This window comes from Drosophila miranda, chromosome XR, assembly GCF_003369915.1.
Source record: "Drosophila miranda strain MSH22 chromosome XR, D.miranda_PacBio2.1, whole genome shotgun sequence".
Taxonomy (NCBI): domain Eukaryota; kingdom Metazoa; phylum Arthropoda; class Insecta; order Diptera; family Drosophilidae; genus Drosophila; species Drosophila miranda.
Genome location: NC_046674.1, coordinates 18487364 through 18506596, shown reverse-complemented (window position 1 = coordinate 18506596; position 19233 = coordinate 18487364). Strand labels below are relative to the sequence as shown.

Below are 19233 nucleotides of genomic sequence, written 5' to 3'. Positions count from 1 at the left end.
TTCCCGTGCTCCATCTGGTTTTCTCCTTGGCACTAAAATACAAAAAGAAGGAGTCAGAAAAACACATTTTGTCAGAGAAAGACGACGCCAGTTAATTTTTAAAGACTCGCACGCGTCTCCTCGAGCGTCAGCGGCAGCGGCAGCACACGCCAATGCCAATGGCAATGCCAGTGCCAGAGATCGACAGGCAGGCACACACCTTCATAAAGGTGTTAAAATGTCGGGCTCTAAAGGGCACAGGCACAGGCACAGCCAAAGGACAGACATGCCACGACAGAGGAGTGGGGGGCACGGGGCACGGGACACGGGGCAGAAAGGTGGTTAATAACCCGAACGCTAATGAAAAAGACACTGAACAACAAAAAAGGGAGATGGATATGGCTATACGGCTGTATGGCTGTATGGATGAGGTGCTCGGGGGCGGCGGCAGCAGATGAACGCCATTGAGGAGGGTTGAGGGTCTGCCACGGACTGGCATCATTATCTGGGCGGAGGAGCGTTGAGGGTTGAGGGTTAAGGGTCTCTCCCTCGCCATGATATGATATGATATGATATGGGGGCGAGGGCGTTCGACTAAATTTATGATGATGATCTAAAATTTGATCAGAGTTGATGAATGCTCGGCCAGAGCTCTGAGCGCGAAAGGGAGAGTGGAATTTGCAGCTGCCCCTATTAAAAAGATGACCAGGCAACATTTGATTTTTTTTAATGGACTTTTAAGAAAACGAACCCCAAAGCGTAGAGGGAGAGCGAGAGAGAGCGAGAGAGAGGGAAAAGGGAAGGCAGATAAACGTTTCATGCTTTTCTTTTAACACCTTTTTTTCTTGTCGAGAGATGAGATGTTTTTTTCTTCTCTGTGGCTAATGTTTGCCCTTCCACTTAGCGCCTGTTTTACGATTAGAAATCATTGCGACTGCAGAGAGGGGGGGGGGGGGGGGGGCATGCAGCAAGAGGCAGGAGAGACCTCATTTAATTATGTAAACGACGCGAGCACAGTAGATAAGAGACAGAGAGAGAGAGAGCAGGAGGGAGAGAGAAGGAGAGAGGAAGAGACCCATTTATGTCAAATTGACACCTTCTCGAGGGTCTCGTAGAGTTTCCCAAATTCCTCACAGATCTATCTGTCTCTTGAGATAGATCTTTGCCCCCTCCTAATGCCCTTTAAATATTTATAAGCTTCGAATCTGTGCACCTAATTGATGGGCTCTGCTTTCTGGTGGATGGAAGGTGTTACAAGGAGGTGGGGGGGGCGGTTGCAGCAGATACTTCTAGCTGGTGCCACAGCAGACGCGCATCCCCGCTGTGCCAACAAATTGGGGCAGCTGGCGACAAGCAAATAAACCAAATCAGACTCCAAGCGCGGCATGAGCCACCACAGAGTGCCTCCTTCGTGCCACAGCCACAGCTACAGCTACAGCCTCTGCCTCTGCAGACCTGCTCGCGTGTAAATGATTCTCGCTGCGGCATGTCCCATGTAAAGGTTGCAGCACGAGTGTGTGCAACAGGTAGCTGCATGGCCTGTCAATACCTACACGCCTGCCTGCCTGCCTGCCTGCTTGCAACTGCATGTGGCAATGTGGCAATGGGGCAGTGGCTGGAGGAGGCAGGGCATTCCCCATTCGATTCGAAAAGAGGCACACTGAATAATGCAAAATGTGCAGTCGCCATGTAATCCTTCTCCTCCCAAAAGACATACAAAATTCAGTTCCAAGTTCCAAGAAATTGACTGCACAAAAGCCCCAAGCGGGGGGGAAAGGCTGTGTGGAGTGACCAGACCATTTCCCAACCAGAAAAACGAAAAACCCAAAAGCCAAAACCAAACCAAAACGAAACGAAACGAAACGAAACGATGCAAAACGCATGTCGAGCATGGGCCTGCACTTGTCGTTGCCTCGACTCCGACTCCACTCCATCTGGGCAAAGAGTGGGCCCCAGAAGGCCCCCTCCCCGCTACCCAACCCCCCCCGCCCAACTACTGTTCCAAATTTGATTTGCTATGCTGATATATTTTGGCGACAAAACGTGGCAGGCAAAAGGTGCAGAGGCAGTGAAAAATGCGGAAAACATATTTGGCATAGTTTTTCCTACTTTTCGCTCTCTCTCTCTCTGTCTCTCTCTCTCCATTTCCATCTCCATTCGTCTGTGGACTCGTTGGCCAAGATTTATGTTCGTTTGGTCCAATAAAATAATTGCCAGTGATTTTTTATGCAAATTGTTTCTTGGGCTGCTGCCTGCCTGCTGGCTGCCTGCCTGCCTGCCCCATGAGTCACATACATATGTGGTACAACAAAACTGAACAACGAGTAAAACTAAACGATTTTTACGATCTTCTGTTTTTGTTTTGTTTATGGCCGAGCGTTTAGTTTTTATGGCAAAAGGAGGTTTCTAATTTGCAAAAAGAGTGCCTGCCCCTTGAAGAGGGTCAAATGTGGCATTTGGCATTGATTTCAATCGAATCGAATCGAATCGAATCGAATCGAATGACTCTGGCAACGAACTTGTTCTTGCCACAAAGTTGCCGTCTCTCTCTCTCTCTCTCTCTCTCTCTCTCGTTGAATGTGTCAAATATATCGTTTCCCGTCTTAATGGAAAACTTTCACTATTTCTATGCAAAAAAAAATTTCATTAAACAAAATTTCAGGAAATATTTTCGATTGAAGTTTGCCCTCGGGCCGGGGGGCGGGGCGGGGGGGGAGGTCTTCGGGGGAACAATACTCGCGCACTCGCGCAATGAATTCATCGATTATTGAACGATTATTCGATTGTCTGTGCGGCAGCTCCTCTCTTTCTTTTCTTTTCTTTTCTTTTCTTGTCGTTTATTTTCTTTCTCTTTGGCCAAGCAATTACTTTTGGCCGTTCGACTCGACGCTTATCCGCTGGATACATCGGGCATCCATTGTTAGGGGGCCCCATCCCGTCCCATGGCCCCCATGGAATTCCAAAGGCAAAGATCTATTCAGTGATATTTGGCACGTGCCGTTAATGAAGTTTGCCGTTCAATCGAATCGTTTTGTCCGCAGCAATTACCGCACAACAGCCCCAAAAGACAAACTCTCCTCCAAATAAATCCCGTATATATTTCTCGGATATACCAGATTGTATACCAGAGTCCCTCCGTCTGCTGTTCGGCGTGGGCGCCTGGTTCTCGTAGATCCATTGGCTTTTTATAGACCCATTCCCTGTTGAACCATTTAGGCATTTAATTTATTATCTTCCCGCAGTTCAAATGCTTTTGTTATTGATATTATATTTGGACCCATTTCTTAGCGGTTTTATTGGAAGAAATATATGCACAGATCCAAAGATCCACAGATCAAGCGACATTTATGATCAGGTTTTATGCGACGACGCAGCACCAGCAGCGGCAGCGGCAGCGGCATCTGTCAGAGCCGCAAAATGAAGCCAATTTTATGGCTCAATATTGGTGGAGATCCGAGATCCAAGCGATCACCAAAGCGCCCCAACAGCAGCTCTGCTCCAAAGAAAATGTTCAAAATTAATAATAGTAAAAATATCAAATAAACAGTTGGCAATTTGACATCTTTTTTAATAGGGGCTTTTTGATTTTTGGCATATTGATGGCTGTTAATCGATAGAAACACGGGGAAAACGATTCACAGAGAGAGAGAGAGAGAGAAAGACACTGCCAGAAATGTCAAATGTGTGCCCAAAGACTTGGGGAGGGGGGGAGGGAGAAGAAGGGTGAAGGGGTCCCCATAGAGTGGGGCTCTTTAAAATGCAAAGCGCCTGTCGAGGCAGCACAATAAAAGTACCAACAACACAGCGGAATATAATGGAACATCAAATTTATTAATTTTTATGGCTATTATTATTAGTTGTACGTGTGTGTGTGTGTATCTGTGAGAGCAGAGCAAAGCAAGTGCCAAATTTGGGCCCTCTTTGAGAGCAGAGGTTCTTGACCATCCGAAGCACGTGTGACAGACAGACAGACCCACAGTTCTCTCTCTCTCTCTCTGTCTCTTTCTCCCCTTCTGTACACTCAAAGAAATAAATATATATTTCCCTTCTTGTAGAAGTATGTTCCATCTTTTGGGCTTCTCTTTAGGGAAATCATAAATATACTAGGAATACAAGGCATATATCTCTCAGTGTTCCCTCCTATATATATACATATATATGTATATATATATCGTGGGTATATTTGTATCTTTGCGTCTGTTTTTTGTGCGTTTTGTGGTGTTGATATTTTGCATATTTTGTTCGATTTGAAATGAAGTCACGTTGCACTCGTAAACGTTGATATTTATGTTTGTCATTATTTTTTATGCTCTCCCTCTGGTCTCTGGTCTCAGCTTGTTGTTGTTTTCTTATAAATAAATATGGTTTCTGTTGTTGCCGTTTGCTGTTTGGGGGCCTTAATACACGTGTAGGTGCCACAACAATGTCTTTGTCCCTCCTCTGTCTCCGTCTCCGTCTGGTCTGTCTGCTCTGTCTGATCCGTCCCTCTGTCCCTCTGTCGCTCTGTGGCGTTAAACAATAGTTAACAACTTTATTTGTGTGCTTATATGCACTTAACGCTTTTGGCCATTAAAAGGCAACAGGCAACAGCCAGCAGAGGCTCACGTTTTGTAGCCGCCATTCACCTGAGAAATGCCAAAGCGGCATGCCACAAGCAGCAGCAGCAGCATCAGCATCAACAGCACCTAATGAAGCTGCAGTTGCACTTGCAGATGCAACAGCAGCAGCAGGAGCTGTGTGTCAGTCCACATAAAAGTCAGAAATACCTATGAAAAATCACCAAAACGAATTGCTAAATAGCCGCAAAAATGCACTCGAAAATCCACGAGCCATGGCCAATCGGTGGGTGGAACAAAGGGAAGGGGAGGGGAGGGGAGGGCAGCGTAAAACCATGGGAAAATAGGAGAAAAATTATACAGGGAAACGAAGGGGACGGGGGTATAAGAAAAGGAAGAAGAGCTTTCCTTGAATGAATCATAGCTGGTGTCAGAGATGGGCGGAAATCCCTGGAATTGTGGCAGGTTTCACTGTACTTCATCATTGGAAATGGGTTTGAATGGAATACTTATACAATTCTCCTATGAAAAGCCCTGGAAAAAGGATTTGGAGATGGAAGAATAAGGAAAATTCCTGGTGAAAAGCTAAATGGCCAATGAGGGATGGAAAAAAAGGCATTAGGCACACCTGAAATTTGGGAATAGAAGCCCTTTGAAAGGTTTTCATGGTATTCCGCCAACTATTTCCCTTGAAAGAGATTCAAAAAGTGTCCAAAGTGTCTTCATACTCAATGGCTTTCCAGAGCTCTCACACCCCAGTTCCCTCCCACCAGAACCCTCATCGATATCCAACGCATTCCCTGGCCTGCATATGGAATGGCATGCAATCACTGGTGCTGCAGTTTTATGGTTTATGGGCCCCATCTAAGCCCCATCGATCAACACCCGCAACACCACAGCGCCGCAAATGGGTCAAATCAATAAACAATAACATAAAACATAAAACAAAACACAAATCACAAACCACTCGAAGAAAGAACCAAATCAGGGACAGCATTTGAGCATTCGAGCATTTGAAAGGCAGCTCCTACCAAAGTTCCCTACAAATTTATGCAAATATTTATCTGGCATTATACGTAATGCCCATTTATCGGGAGGGGGGCGGGGGGTTTATTAACAACGGCATTTTAATGCTCAAAAAAGAATCATAAATAAATAAAAATACTTTGGTGTGCCACAGACACAAAGGAAACACACAGAAAAAAAAAAGAATAAAAAACATAAAGTATAAAAAAAAAAAGAAATTGAAATTATAAGTACCTGAACATAATTTCTCCTCCTCAGAAAGAGAGAGGGAAGGAGAAGGGCCGAGCAGAGAACTCTATAGAGAAATGTCCAAAAGAACGACGACAACAACAACAACAACAGGTTCATAATTGAAATTCATGTTTGTGGCTCTCGTTGGGGCCCTGTCAATGTGTCAACAAGAGATGGGGAGAGACGGGGAGAGACGAAGAGAGACCCAGTGAAAGAGAGGCCCAAAGACAGGTTACCGTTGCCTAGAGAGCTGCCTGCTGCCGGCTGCCTCCAAAGTCCAAATCGAACTACGGGGCTAATGCCCAAAGGCCCCCATTTCATTAAAGATTCCGCAAGGCTCCACCAGCAGTGACGCGGCGACACGCCACGCATTCTTATGAGGTCATTTGCGTGGGGAGCCCACTAAATGCGCCCTGGACTCGCCGCGCGAGAGGGAGAGCGAGAACTTTTGCCAACGGCGATAGTTGGGGGCCAACAGGGAAAACCGATTCGTGGAAATCCACAGTCCACAATCCATCGAGACAATCACATCACACTCCTCCACACTCCACACTCTACACTCCGCTCTGAGCGGCACTAGCGACTCTCGCGACAGCGGGGAAAACAGACATTACTCATACGAACAGCAGTGAAACATATATATACTAGGTATACACGAAAATCTATTAAAATTATCACACGCCATATGTTTGACCTCCCGCTTTTGAGCAAACATTATTCACCAAAAAGAGTGGGGCCGCCGCCGCCGCCGCCGCCACAGAAAGCCCCCAAAAACACAACCATAACCAGTCGGAAAAGGCCCAAGTGATTCGACCCGCAAGATACCCAAGATCCATGTGCCCCCTGTAGCCAGGCAAAAGCTCATTGCTCTGTGTTGAATAGTGTTCGAGGAGGAGCCAGGTGTTCAAACAGCCAAACGACTGGCTGCAATAATCAACCGATTTGATTCAGATTCAGCAATCTACTAGATAATATACTTCTCAATGTTTTTGCATTTGTGGTTTCCTTATTTAAAGAAATTATGTATAGAAGTCGGAGAGAAATTGAAGTTTTGAGGGGTGATCCCTCCAATATACCCCTAGAGTCACGGGGTATCCAAAAAGGTATTCCCGCAGTCAATAAAATGGAAAAAATGCTGCGGCACACCGCACCGCACAGCAAAAATATTGCAGCTAAAATAATTTGCCATGCTCGTAAATTTTCAGCTCATAAAACAAAACAGAAAAGAAAAAAAAAACAGCAGAGAAAACGAGGCAACATTGCTATTCGGTTCGGGGTTGCTGCTGATGTGTGGCACGGGGGGCATCATGAGTCAGTGTCGAGCATTTCTCGAATTGAGTCAGATTTGTGTGTGTGTGTGGTTTTTTTTTGGCTATTTTTTGGCTGGCCTTTCGATCGGATCGACACTTTTGATGATATACTGTCCCTTGGGTCTGCTGCCACACATCATTTGCATGTGAAAAGCGTTCATTGCGGTTCTGTGGGGAGTATAAAAACAAGCAAAAACCTGGCTAATTTGCCAAATGATTATTATGTTTGCCTAAACAACGTTAAGTGTTGCCATAAATTAGCGGCGGAGACAACGTGGCCTCTTCTCCGGCCCCCCAAAACAAAGGAAAGGTGGAGACAAAGGCTTCTATCTATAAATAGATCTATAAATACCTTCTTTTTCTACTTTTGGATTAATCATCTCACAGATTGGCAACATTCGGGCCTGGACAAATGCCAGGGCTCGCAAAAGCCACTAAGCAAAACCAATTTGTTTGCCCCAAACCGAAAGACTTAGGCAACGAACTTGCAACGAAACGCAGCAGACACAGCACGACTGCGACAGCGACTGCGACAGCGACTGCTGTGCTGTGTCTCTGCTGGCCATAAAAATAAAACTTCAAATCCAAATCAAAATCAAAATCAGAATAAAAATAAAACTCCAACAAATAAAAATAAAGAAAGAAAAGCGAGAGAAAAGAAATGCTCAAAGACGGAACATAAAGATAAAGTAGAAGCCGCAGCAGCAGCGGCAGCGGCAGCGGCAACAGCAAGGGGGAGGGCACGAGCAGGAGTAGGAGCAGGAGGGAGGGGAGCCCCTGGAGCCCAGAGTGTGGCAAGGCAGGGCGATAAAAGTTTAATCAAAATTTATGGCCAGGGAGGAGGCGGAGAGCCGTTCCTCTGATTACCAGATGGGCCATATACCACACGATTTACTAACACTTTACGCTCTTCTCTTCCCTTCTCTCTCTCTCTTTCTCTCTGTTTTTTGTGGCAGTCCCCGGAACTGGACTATCGGCACGAGCTGATGGGACGTCTCCACAAGATAGAGCCCGCCGACGTCGAGCTGGAGGTTCTGGCCGCCACCAACAACAGCCACAACAGCAATGGCAGCCAGACCCCCAGCCTTGCAACGTCCCACCAGCAGCAGCAGCAGCAGCAGCAGCAGACCCAGCAGCAGCATCAGTTCCACCATCATCACCTGCATCACCATCATTCGCACCAGCACCAGCACCACCATCAGCACCAGCACCACCACGCGCACCACTTGCACCAGCAGCAGCAGTCGCACAGCCTGCAGAGCGGCGAGAGCGGCGGTGCTGGGGCCACAGACGCGTGGCAGCTGTCATCGGTGGGCTATGGCACAGCGGATCCCCAGCAGCAGCAGCAGCATGCCGCTGGCTCCCCCAACTCCAATTCGAACTCTGCCTATGCCTGCACGCCCCTCTACGATGGTGCGACCTACGAGGTGGCCCTGGGCTATGGCGGGGGACGGGCAACGGGCGGCAGCAGCAGCACTGGCGGGGAGAAGGAGTATTTGTATGGTAAGTTCCAACCACCCCCCTCCCCCCCACCCCTAGGGAATAGAGAACGGAGAGGGAAGAGGATAGAGGGGAGGCACCCCGAAAATTACACGCATGGAGAAATCTCGCAAGTCAATATCGAAAATGTGAAATCGGATACCAAAAGCCAAGACCCACAAAAATTCAGACAAGTTCCAGCCTCAGCGAAGTGCGAATGAGCTGCCATCTCTTGTAGATCTTTGGTGTATCCAAAAGATACGTCTATAGCGCATCCATGGGCCTCTTAAGACTCTGCTTGAGCCTCCCCTTCTTCGGGCAGCACAGCAAGCTCTATAAATAGTCAAACAAATCAGCAGCTGGTTAGAAAATTTCATGCATATGCGAGATTTCTCATAGATCCCCCCGATCCACGCCCGAATGATTTGCATAATGTGTTAGCATCGATCGATTATAAAGCGATTTCCTCTGTGCTTCTCCTCCTCTTCTTTTGTAACAGAAACCAAAAACAAAGAGACGGCTACGCTCTTTGCGGATCCATTGGACGATCCGTATCAGAGGCCAGTGCTCTGGGACGATATTACTACCTCAATCCAAAATATCGATCCAGAGAATGCGCTCATGCTGAGTGCCACAACGAATGGTGGCGGCAACAGTGGCAACAACAGTAGCAGCAACAACACAACAACAAGCAGCACCAGCAATGGGGACAATGCAGCATCGGTGCAACAGCAGCAGCAGCAGCAGCCACAGGTCAAAATGGAGGCACTGGATGAGAGCCTGCTTGAGACTTTCTCAACGCCACTGCTCAGTCCCCTGGAGATCAAGACAGAGAAGCAGCAGCGACAACAGCAGCAGCAGCAGCAGCAGCAACAGCAGCAGCAGCAACAGCAGCAGCAGCAATACCAGCAGCAACATCAGCAACACTATCAGCAACATTATCAACAACAGCAGCAACAGCAGCAGCACTTGTACCAGCATCATCCCAGCCTGTCGTCGGTGCTGCCACCCGCTGTCGAGACGGTGGTGGAGTTGCAATTGCAACAACAGCTAGTGCAGCAGCAACAGCAACAGCAGCAGCAGCAGCACAGTGGCAGCAACAGCCCCAAGCAGCTGCTGCAGGCGACGGCGACCCCCGGCGACAACAGCAGCACCTCCTCCTATCAGCAGCAATACGCATCTCAATTGAATGCCGCATCGGGCGGCGGCTATCTCAACGGTAGCAACAGCAGCAGCAGCATCGGTGGCAACACGAGTGCAACGGCCATCGGCAGCAGCAGCAGCAGCAGCAGCTACGGCTATAGCTGGCACAGCAGTCAGGTAAGAGTCTTGTCCAACGTTGCCCCCTAACCAGCCTTCAATCTCTCCCGTCTCTTCTCTTCCCTTCCCTTCTCGGTTTCGTTGCAGACATTTCACACCAAATACCAAATACACCCGCCATCCGCAGCAGCAGCCAGTGCTGCGTCCGCCACTGCCACGCCCACAGCTCAACATGGCGTTGCTCAATTGCAACAACTGTGCCCCCCGGCGGCACCCAGCACTCCCTCTGCCACATCCTCCTCAGCCTCCTCGTCATCGGCCTCCTCGTCGACGCGCCACATGTTCGTGCCACCCCTGACGCCGCCCAGCTCCGATCCGGGCAGCCCCTCAGCGGCCGCCGCTGCCGCTCAGAGACGCACCACCCCGCCACCGCCCTACCAGCAAGGTCACGGGCTCCTGGGACTCCCACAGCCGCCGCAGCTGCAGCTGCTGGGCGTAGGCGGTGGCTCCTCGACAACGCTCACCGCCCTCACAGCCTCCGCCTCAGCGTCCGTGCAACTGCAGCTGCCCCAGCAGCAGCCCTCCCCCGTGGCACCTGCGGCCCCACCGCCGCGATCAGGTGGCTCCTCCGGGGGCAGGAGGGGCCGGCATGCGCACCATCAGCCCGGTACGGCGGCGCACATTGCCAGCCTCATGAGCGTCCGGACAGTGCGCTACAATCGCCGGAACAATCCGGAGCTGGAGAAGCGTCGCATCCATCACTGTGATTTCGTGGGTGAGTACCAGTGCCAGTGCCAGTGCCAGAAGATGCCACTGCGCTTCCTCCTCGACTCGACTCGACGCGACTGCTGATCTGTAGATCTGTAGATCTTTAGGCATTCGCTGCATGTCGCTCCTCTCGTTTATCATTTCGCGCGCTTTGCGACACTTTTCGTAACAGAGAAGACTCCCCTGCCCCCAGTCCCTGCCCCATTCCCCTGCCCCATCTAGAGGAATCTCTAGCTCTAGAGCCCGCTCCACGTGCGTTCCCCATTGCGCATGCGTGACGCGTATTTCCAATCGGCATTTATTTATTCTCTCCATTTATCTATACATTTATTTATTATCTTTCTGCCATCGTCCGCATCTTTCTGTCGCTCACTGTGTGACAGTGACCCCCCCCTCCCTGCCCCCTGCCCCCAGCCACAGTGCTCTTTGCTGCTGCCGTTGTTGTGGCTGTTGTGGCGCTTTTTCTATTGCCTTCTTTGTAATTCTAATTAGCCAATTGCCATATTTATGTAAGACGACGTTTCCTACTCCTCCACCTCCACATCCACAGTGAGCTGTGGCTTTCGTTACACATTGCAACCGATCGTTGCACAGAGCGTTTTCAATGTCATAGATACACAGATCCGCAAATAGGTTGACTCACGGCTGAATGGGATCATGGAGGAGAGGTCCACAAATCAATGAGCAAAAGAACGATCTCTCGATTGATCTGTCTTCTTATGTTTCCTGTAAAGAGTATTTCCTGGGTAAAGAACGATTGGGAAAACAGTAAGGCCTTTAAGGATCACACAACAAGAGGATCGCTTACCCACTAGAAGGCTTCTTCATTTGAAGAAACCTTTCGAGGATCGCCTTCGATCACTAGCCTTCGGTTCAAGCAGAACAATTGAACAATCCCCTCAAAGTTTGGGATCCTCCAACGATCTACGAAGAATCTCTGAAGAATCACCATGATATGGAGCTCCTTACAGCCGAGTACAGAAGAGGGGCCACTGCGGAGGGAGTATTTCTTTGGAAAAGTATGGAAAATTATTCAGAAAACTTGTCTTCTAAGAGAATCTTCTGAAGATCCTCCCAATAAACCACCAAAGAAATATCTATGCTCTGTTAGAGCTGTAGACCTCTAGCTAGAAGTTCAGAGAAGGGTAACCTTCTGCAGTCTACAGAAACCCCTCTGTTTCCTTCCGCCTTCGATCTTGGATCTTCTAAGTCCAAAACGGAAGATCTTCTCCAAAATACCAAAACAACAATCCATCAAAAGCTCTTTAAAGAGAACTCAACTAAAGATGGGAGATATCACATCATCTCCCCCGCCATTCAATTCCACGCTCTATGCTGTCCCCTCCACCGAGTACCCGACGCGTATCTCCATCCATTAGCCATCGATGGATGGCCAAAAAAGCACTTAAGAGCCCAAAGCTAGAGGCAATGATTGTCTGGCCACAGATTTAGCCACAAAATAGCGACTCCAAAGCGGAGTCCCAGACGGAGTTTTGTGTCTGTCTGGGATCGATGGATCGATGGGGCCTGGGTCTTGGGGCTTGGGGCCTGTACGTGCGTTGCCACTAATAAATAATTGACAATTGTCTGACACGTTTGCCATGGCCATTTTTAGACAACTAACAGCAACTACAGGCAGTACACGGAGTACACAGAGTACAGGGAGTACGGGGAGTACGGGGAGTACAGTACAGAATGCGCGTAAGACCACAAATATTAGACTTGGAATGGGACTCGCGATTGAATGACTGAATGACTGACTGACTGACTGACTGAATGGCAAACAAAAATGCTGTCCAAATGAAGTTATTATGCCATAAACGCACGCATCAGTCGATGGGTGAACGGTTGGCTCTGCTGCATGCAACTTCGGACTGTGGCAACAAGTGAGTTATGTCTGGAGGAGATCGAAGGTGCAGTCGCAGTGCAGTGCAGTGCAGTGCAGTCCTCCGTATCGATTCGGTTCGGTTCGGTTCGTATCTATGCGACCAATCACGCGTTCAACTGTCGACGATTGTCGATGCTGGTTGCATGTTGCCTGCTGCCTGCTGCTGTCTCTCGGTGCAACATTCTTGACTGCCGCTGATTCGGTTTCGGGGGCATTGTTTGGCGCGGCACGTACATGCTGCAGCTTTCAATTAGAGCGTACGTGTGCGAGGAGGGGGCATGGCATCCTTGTAAGTGCCTCATAAATGTCACTTGCTCCCAGCGATCCGAGTGGCGTCTCCTCGGTGGCGGAGACTTTCTCTTAAATGAACTTCCTAATTAAAGGAACAAAATCCACAGAGCCAACGCCCAGTGACCCACTTCTCTATCGAGATGGAGCCACATATATTTTTCTTTTGCCATTTCCTAATCCATTTTCCTTTCGTATCTTTCAGGTTGCTCCAAGGTTTACACAAAAAGCTCGCATTTGAAGGCCCATCAGAGGATACACACGGGTAAGTCCGCCTTCCACCCACTCGGGTCACAGATTTCTGTCTGTCTTCAGGTCTTCAGGTCTGCAGGTCTGTGGGGCATGTGGGCTGCAGCTGCAGTGGCACTGGCAGTGGCAGAGTGGGCAGCCTTTTGATTAATTCGCAATCTCATATTTGTTGTTTCTGCCAGGCAAATAATTTGGCCCAAAGATCGCCTTCGAGCGGATTTGTCTGCTGTTCAGTTTCTTTTTTTTTTCTTGGTTTTTTTTTTCAATTTTCAACCGCAGAGCAAAAATCGTGATTTCTATGGTTTGGTTTTTTTCTTTCGTGTGGCTCTGGCTTTGTTTTTCTTGTGGTCAGTGGTTGTTGCAACATCCAGCGGCAGCAGCAGCAGCAATTCAGCGGCAATCGCCAACGCCATCAGCTGGGCGCACGTTTGGCCTGCATTTCGGCGGCTCCTTCTTCTTGCTCAGATTACACTTGACGTTCCATTCGGATCTGCTGCAACTGCCTGATGCTCTCTCCCCAGGCCCGATGCCTGGATGCCTGATGATGTTGATCACCACCTGCATCTGCCTCTGCCACTGCCACTGCCTCTGCCTTTGCCTTCGTTTTATGGGCCACACGTTTTATGCCCCACACAACAGACAACAGACAAAAAAACAACAAGGCAGCGGATCCTCCAGTGGCTCTTCCCCATTCCTTTTTTTTTTTTTCCTTGGCAGGGGGTGGGGTGGGGTGGGGTGGGGAGTTTTATTAATCGCACATGACCACCTGATTTATGCCACAACTTAAAACGTCTGCCCCTTAAAAACATTTTTATTATTACGAGTATTCGTATTCGTATTCGCATTCGCATTCGTATGATATTCTGCGCTGATTTTCACTTAAGCGATAAACGTTAACGCCCCATCAAAAGGGGGAAACGGAATAGCCCCAAGTATTTACTGCTGCCGCCGCTGGAGAAAAGGTCAAAGAGAAGCCAAAACCTTGACTCTCGAATGTGGAATCTCGTAGAGATCAATGCTGAATGCAGGCGGACTTTGGGGCATCTCGGCTCTTTCTCTCCTTCTAATTTGGGGCAAACACTTTTTATACCCAGCCTTTGGCCAACACGATCCTTTGAGCCCCACTGGCCCCCTGTCTCGCTCTCCCTCTCCCTCTCACTCAGTTTCTCAAGTGTTTTTGGCTACCGTCTGATGGCTGTCCGTTTGTTTGGCTTTTGAGTTAGTTAACGTCCGTGCCACACCACAGCACTCGACGAAAACCCCACCCGTACTCCACACACACACACACGGACAGACAGACAGGCATTCCTCATGCAATTTGCGGCACAACTTGAGGCGCCACAGACGCCAGTCGAGTGTTGTTGTCTTTGCTGATTAGCAACGCAACGCTGCAGCAGGAGGAGACCTGCAGATGGATGCCCGATGGAAATTTTGCTTCAATATTTGCCCGAGTCATCGAGAGATCTGCCTGTCTGTCGCTTGAGATGTTTGTTAGCCACGTTTGTGGCCTTTGTTTGTTGTTTCTAATGCGTTTCTAATGGAAAGGGAAGACATACGAAAGGGAAAATCGAGTCCACAGATCAGATCAGATACCAATACCCATCCACAGCCTCTTGGCCGGCCTCATCCTCCACTTGGCTCGTAAATTTCTCCGTTTTATTTGGGCTTTTTGTTTTTATCTGCCTGCGTCGATTAGAAAATCATTTGGTAACTAATCTTTATGCAACAAGCGAACGCATAAATTTCTCGTATCTACCAGTCAGCGGTCTCCCAATTCCCAGTCTCCATTCCCGGTCCGTCCCTAGGCCTCTTGCGGCTCCTCCGACTGTGGCTTATTTTGTACTGATTTGTTTGCTAATATGTTCGCGCTGCCATAAATTAGTTTGAATTTTTATGCCCAGCGACCGGCGACCGGCGACCGGCGACCGGCGACTGGAGGAGGTCTAGGCTGTGGACCCATGGACCCACCGGACTCGAATCGACGATTAGCCAGAGGCTATAGTCGCGAGCTCCAGCCTCAGTCCCAGTCGCTGTCCCAGTCCCTGCTTCAGCCTCCCCATTCAGCGCCTTTTTTGGTTTAGCTCGAAATTTATTTGTATTGCCGGGCGGCCTTATCGGTGGCGGCCCCACAAGTAAAATTATGAAGTAATTCTCTCTGCTCTCCGCTCTGCTCTGCTCCACTCCGATCCGCTTATCGCATTGCGTTCATCGCACATTACAAAACAACATTTACATAACTTTTGTCTGTTTGTTTGTTGGCCTTTTTTTTCTGATCATTGCCAAATTATATTCCCACGGACAGCCTGTTGCTGTTGTTGCTGTGTGTTTCGGGGAGGTCTTTCCTCTCCATAGAGATTCGATTCGATTCTATGAGTCACATTTTCGAAACCCCCTACGAAGCACACAGCATAGAGCACACGTGTCTCCAGTTAGCTCTGCGAATCGATGAACACTCAAGTTCATTAAAATGAGATCTGAATAAACCAATAAGTCACGCCGCAAAAGACACCACCATCCCCCTCCCCTCCCCCCACCAAAAATCGAAAAGTGTCAGACGAGTGGCCACTCGACACTCGAGATCGAAGCTCATGCAACACTCGAAGCCGAAACCGAAACCAAAACTAAACAAAATTTGTGCGTTTGTCCGCCACCAATGAAAAGGTTTACGAGTATTTCTTATGCTCTCAGAGATTCCGAGATGGTCTCCAGAAAGCTGTCAAAATTAATGTGGAATTTTCGGGGCGAAAGTTTATGGAAAGAAACAGCCTTAGAAAAAAGTCTTTCTGGGGCTTTTTGATTGCTATATTTTCACATATACATTATAAGATTATAAGCCTTAGGCAGACTCTATAATTTCTGCAGAAAAGACACCAAAAAAATATGTCAGAGATCAACAAGCAAACATTTTGGGGAATTGCTGGGAATTTGCGACCCAAGAACTAGCGGAACTAAAAATAGCACCAAATACAATAAAACAAAAATTATAAAAATAGTTGGTTTTTTGTGTATTTTATTAAATATTTAAAAAAAAATTACCAAAAAAAAAATAAAAAAATTTAAAATAAAAAAATTAAAATGTTAGAAAACCTTAACTTTGGATCGCTGTATCTTCTAGTACATCCGCTCTATCAACACGAATCAAAAATCCTGTAAAGAGTCGTATAATTTTTGTTTCAATCCATCAATATTTTGCTGGATATCCGCCCTACAAATGCCGAATAAAAATTATAAAATGGAAAGATCCCAGTAGTCCCAGTCCCAACCCAATTTTTTGTCTCGTGGAAAGTGCACTCAAAAGGCCTCTGGAGGGTGTCCAAACGAGGTTTAGTCGTTAGAAGTTTCCGTTTTCTACAGCTCACAAATGCCCGATACTCGATACTCATCCACAAACATCTTTGTTTTTGTCTTGGTTTTACAGGTGAAAAGCCCTACACCTGCCAGTGGCCCGAGTGCGAGTGGCGGTTCGCCCGTTCCGATGAGCTGACGCGGCACTACCGCAAGCACACGGGCGCCAAGCCCTTCAAGTGCCTCGTCTGCGAGCGGAGTTTTGCGCGTAGCGATCATTTGGCGTTGCACATGAAGCGGCATCTGCCCAAGAACAAATGAGAGCGAAAGAAGGTCCCCCCGGCAGGCGGCGGTGGACCAGCAGCAGAGCAACAAACACAGCAGCAACAACAGCAACAACAACAGCAACAACAACAACAACAACAACAAAATCAACTATACCACAATCCAAAGGACTTTAGTTTAGATATGACATGAATTCGGTTTAGTTGAAAGGTTAACTACTACATGGTACTACACTCTAGGCATCTAGGCATCTAGGAATCGCTGGCAAGAACTCAAACTAACTCAAAAATCTATAACTAGCTTAAGTACTAGTGAAATTACTGTTACCATCCTGCTTCAACATTCAACAAACTAAAACAAAAACCTACTCTTAAGCATCGCTAATCCCCCTACCACCCCCACCACCCCCACTACCCCCCACTACTCGCACTTGTATAAAGGTTTTCTCTCGCATAAGATCTAAATAGATTCCGTCATCGTAGGATTAGATCATAGACAAACAAACAACAAAAAACACACATATAGTTGATAGACCGCTAAATGCTACATTTATTGTATGTACTATATCTAACGTATAATTATCCAACTGTATCTGTATCTGTAACTGTAACTGTAACTGTAACTGTATTCCGTGTACGACTAGTGTTTTTTTTTTTTTTTAGCCATAGATCTATATGTATTTCCACGCATGTATCCATGTATACTATGTGTAGATTATAAGTATGTGTGTGCGTCGCTGTATACTGTTTCAAACCACCAAAAAGTGCTGGCACAAAACAATCCAATAAACATTTTTGAAAACCAAAAAAAACCAAAATCTTTTCTCTCAGTCACAAAATATTTCTTTAAGCTTTGGTAAGCATTACTTACCAGAGATTTCAGCTCCATTGGGTCTGAAGATAAGGCAAATTCCAAGGCCTCGATTCGGTTCTCGATTCCATGAATTTATAAACCTAAAAACGATATTTGAACGTTAAAATCGAACCCATTACAGCGCAAAAATTACAGAAAACCCGTGGAAATGACGAAATCCACAAATATTTTGAGTTTTTGAAAATTGACTAAAAATATTTGAATTCACGTTGAATGTTCCGTGCAGAGCTGCTCCCAGGCATAGAAAACCCTTGGAAATGACGAAATCCACAAATATTTTGAGTTCTTGAAAAGTGATTAAAAATATTTGAATTCACGTTGAATGTTCCGTGCGAAGCTGCTCCCAGGCATAGAGGTGTGTTCATCTTCGATTTCATGAATAGGAAAACTTCCTGAAGTCTCCCGTTTCTTTTCTAGTCTCCAAGGAGTTGCCTCCATTGTTTTCTCTTCATAAAATCCCCCCCTGGGTAAGCCACCAAGTAGACAATTATTTCATTTAGATCACGGGAATCCAAAGCCGATAAGTGTGACCGCACCGAACCGCAGACCCGACACCAGGTGGAATGTCTCTCTCTCTCTCTCTCTCTCTCTGTCTTGTGGAACTTGAAACTGAATTGCGTTTCGTTGTCATTGCCCCGCGATCATTATCAAGATATTTTGTACACGAATCAAACATGTCAAGCAAATGCGGTGCCCCTGCCCCTGCCCCTGCCCCGCGCTGCTGCTTGAAAATTGTTAACAAAAAAACAATAATAATTTCGATTGTTCGCATTGCATTTCGAATTTCGAGCGCGTCATTGTGTTTTGATTGGAGGCGATAAAAATGCGTCTGGGCTCGAAAAAAGGTTAATCATTTTGTGTTTTACGAGAACGTGGGGCACCATCAAATTATTGGGGGGTTTTGGGGGGAAACCCCACGGGGGAAAATCGTTAAATTTGTCACAAATTTATGACAGCTAATTTGTGGACCGATGCTACGTCCTTCCATCTCAGCTGCTCTGTTCAACACTAAAAGGAGGCAGTGTTGGACAACTCTTGCTTCGATTACTGGTATCTTCTTGAATCTTTGGCCGAGTTCAAGGCTTTTCGGCCAGCTTTCTTTCATACCCATCAACGCGTTACCCATTCCATTCGCTGATACACTCTGGAAGCAGACCGCTCTGTGTATACCCACGCATGTGGGCGTTGAGACATTGGCATGCCCCCATTCATCCACATATCCACATATCCCCACATCCATCCATTCAATCTTTGTGCCATTCCATCGCTCACTTTGGGGGCCCCGCGTTCATTGTACCGTACAATTCCTCTCATACGAGTATCTTCAATTGTGGTGCGTCCGTCGGTGAGCGGTGAGCGGTGCGGGGCGGGGCGGTGCGGTGCGGTGCGGTACGGTGCGCTGATTAATCATATTACGACTGACAGCTCAACTTTGCGGCCACAACGGGGCAACCCGCTTATTAAATTGGCTTAAGATTGCTAGATAAACTTAATATAAACGCACACACACACACACAAAGAGCTCGTACTCGTAGTCGTACGTGTCGGTATGTCTGAGGACCCCACAAATTGATATTATGCATACGAGTACGAGATACGAGGCACGAGTACATGCCACAAAGGTTTTTGTCTACAGCACCCACTTGAATGACGAACAATCGAGGAGGAGGAGGAGGAGGACCCGGGGGAGGGGGGAGGCAGGCAGACTTCATATAAAATTGATTCGATTTCAGTCGCAGATCGCGGATCGCAGATC

At 47.5% G+C, this 19233-nt stretch overlaps 1 protein-coding gene across 1 annotated transcript in view; it reads left to right on the top strand.

The window, feature by feature from the left end:
* LOC108153259 (dendritic arbor reduction protein 1) overlaps window positions 1-17403 on the top strand; it is a 31160-nt gene extending 13757 nt beyond the window's left edge. Inside the window, exons 2-6 of the mRNA XM_017283122.2 lie at window positions 8059-8605; window positions 9081-9901; window positions 9989-10616; window positions 12991-13050; window positions 16453-17403. Coding sequence (XP_017138611.1) covers window positions 8059-8605; window positions 9081-9901; window positions 9989-10616; window positions 12991-13050; window positions 16453-16640 — 2244 coding nt within the window. The 3' untranslated portion in view covers window positions 16641-17403. The remainder of the gene's footprint in view (window positions 1-8058; window positions 8606-9080; window positions 9902-9988; window positions 10617-12990; window positions 13051-16452) is intronic.
* Window positions 17404-19233: the final 1830 nt, after the last annotated feature.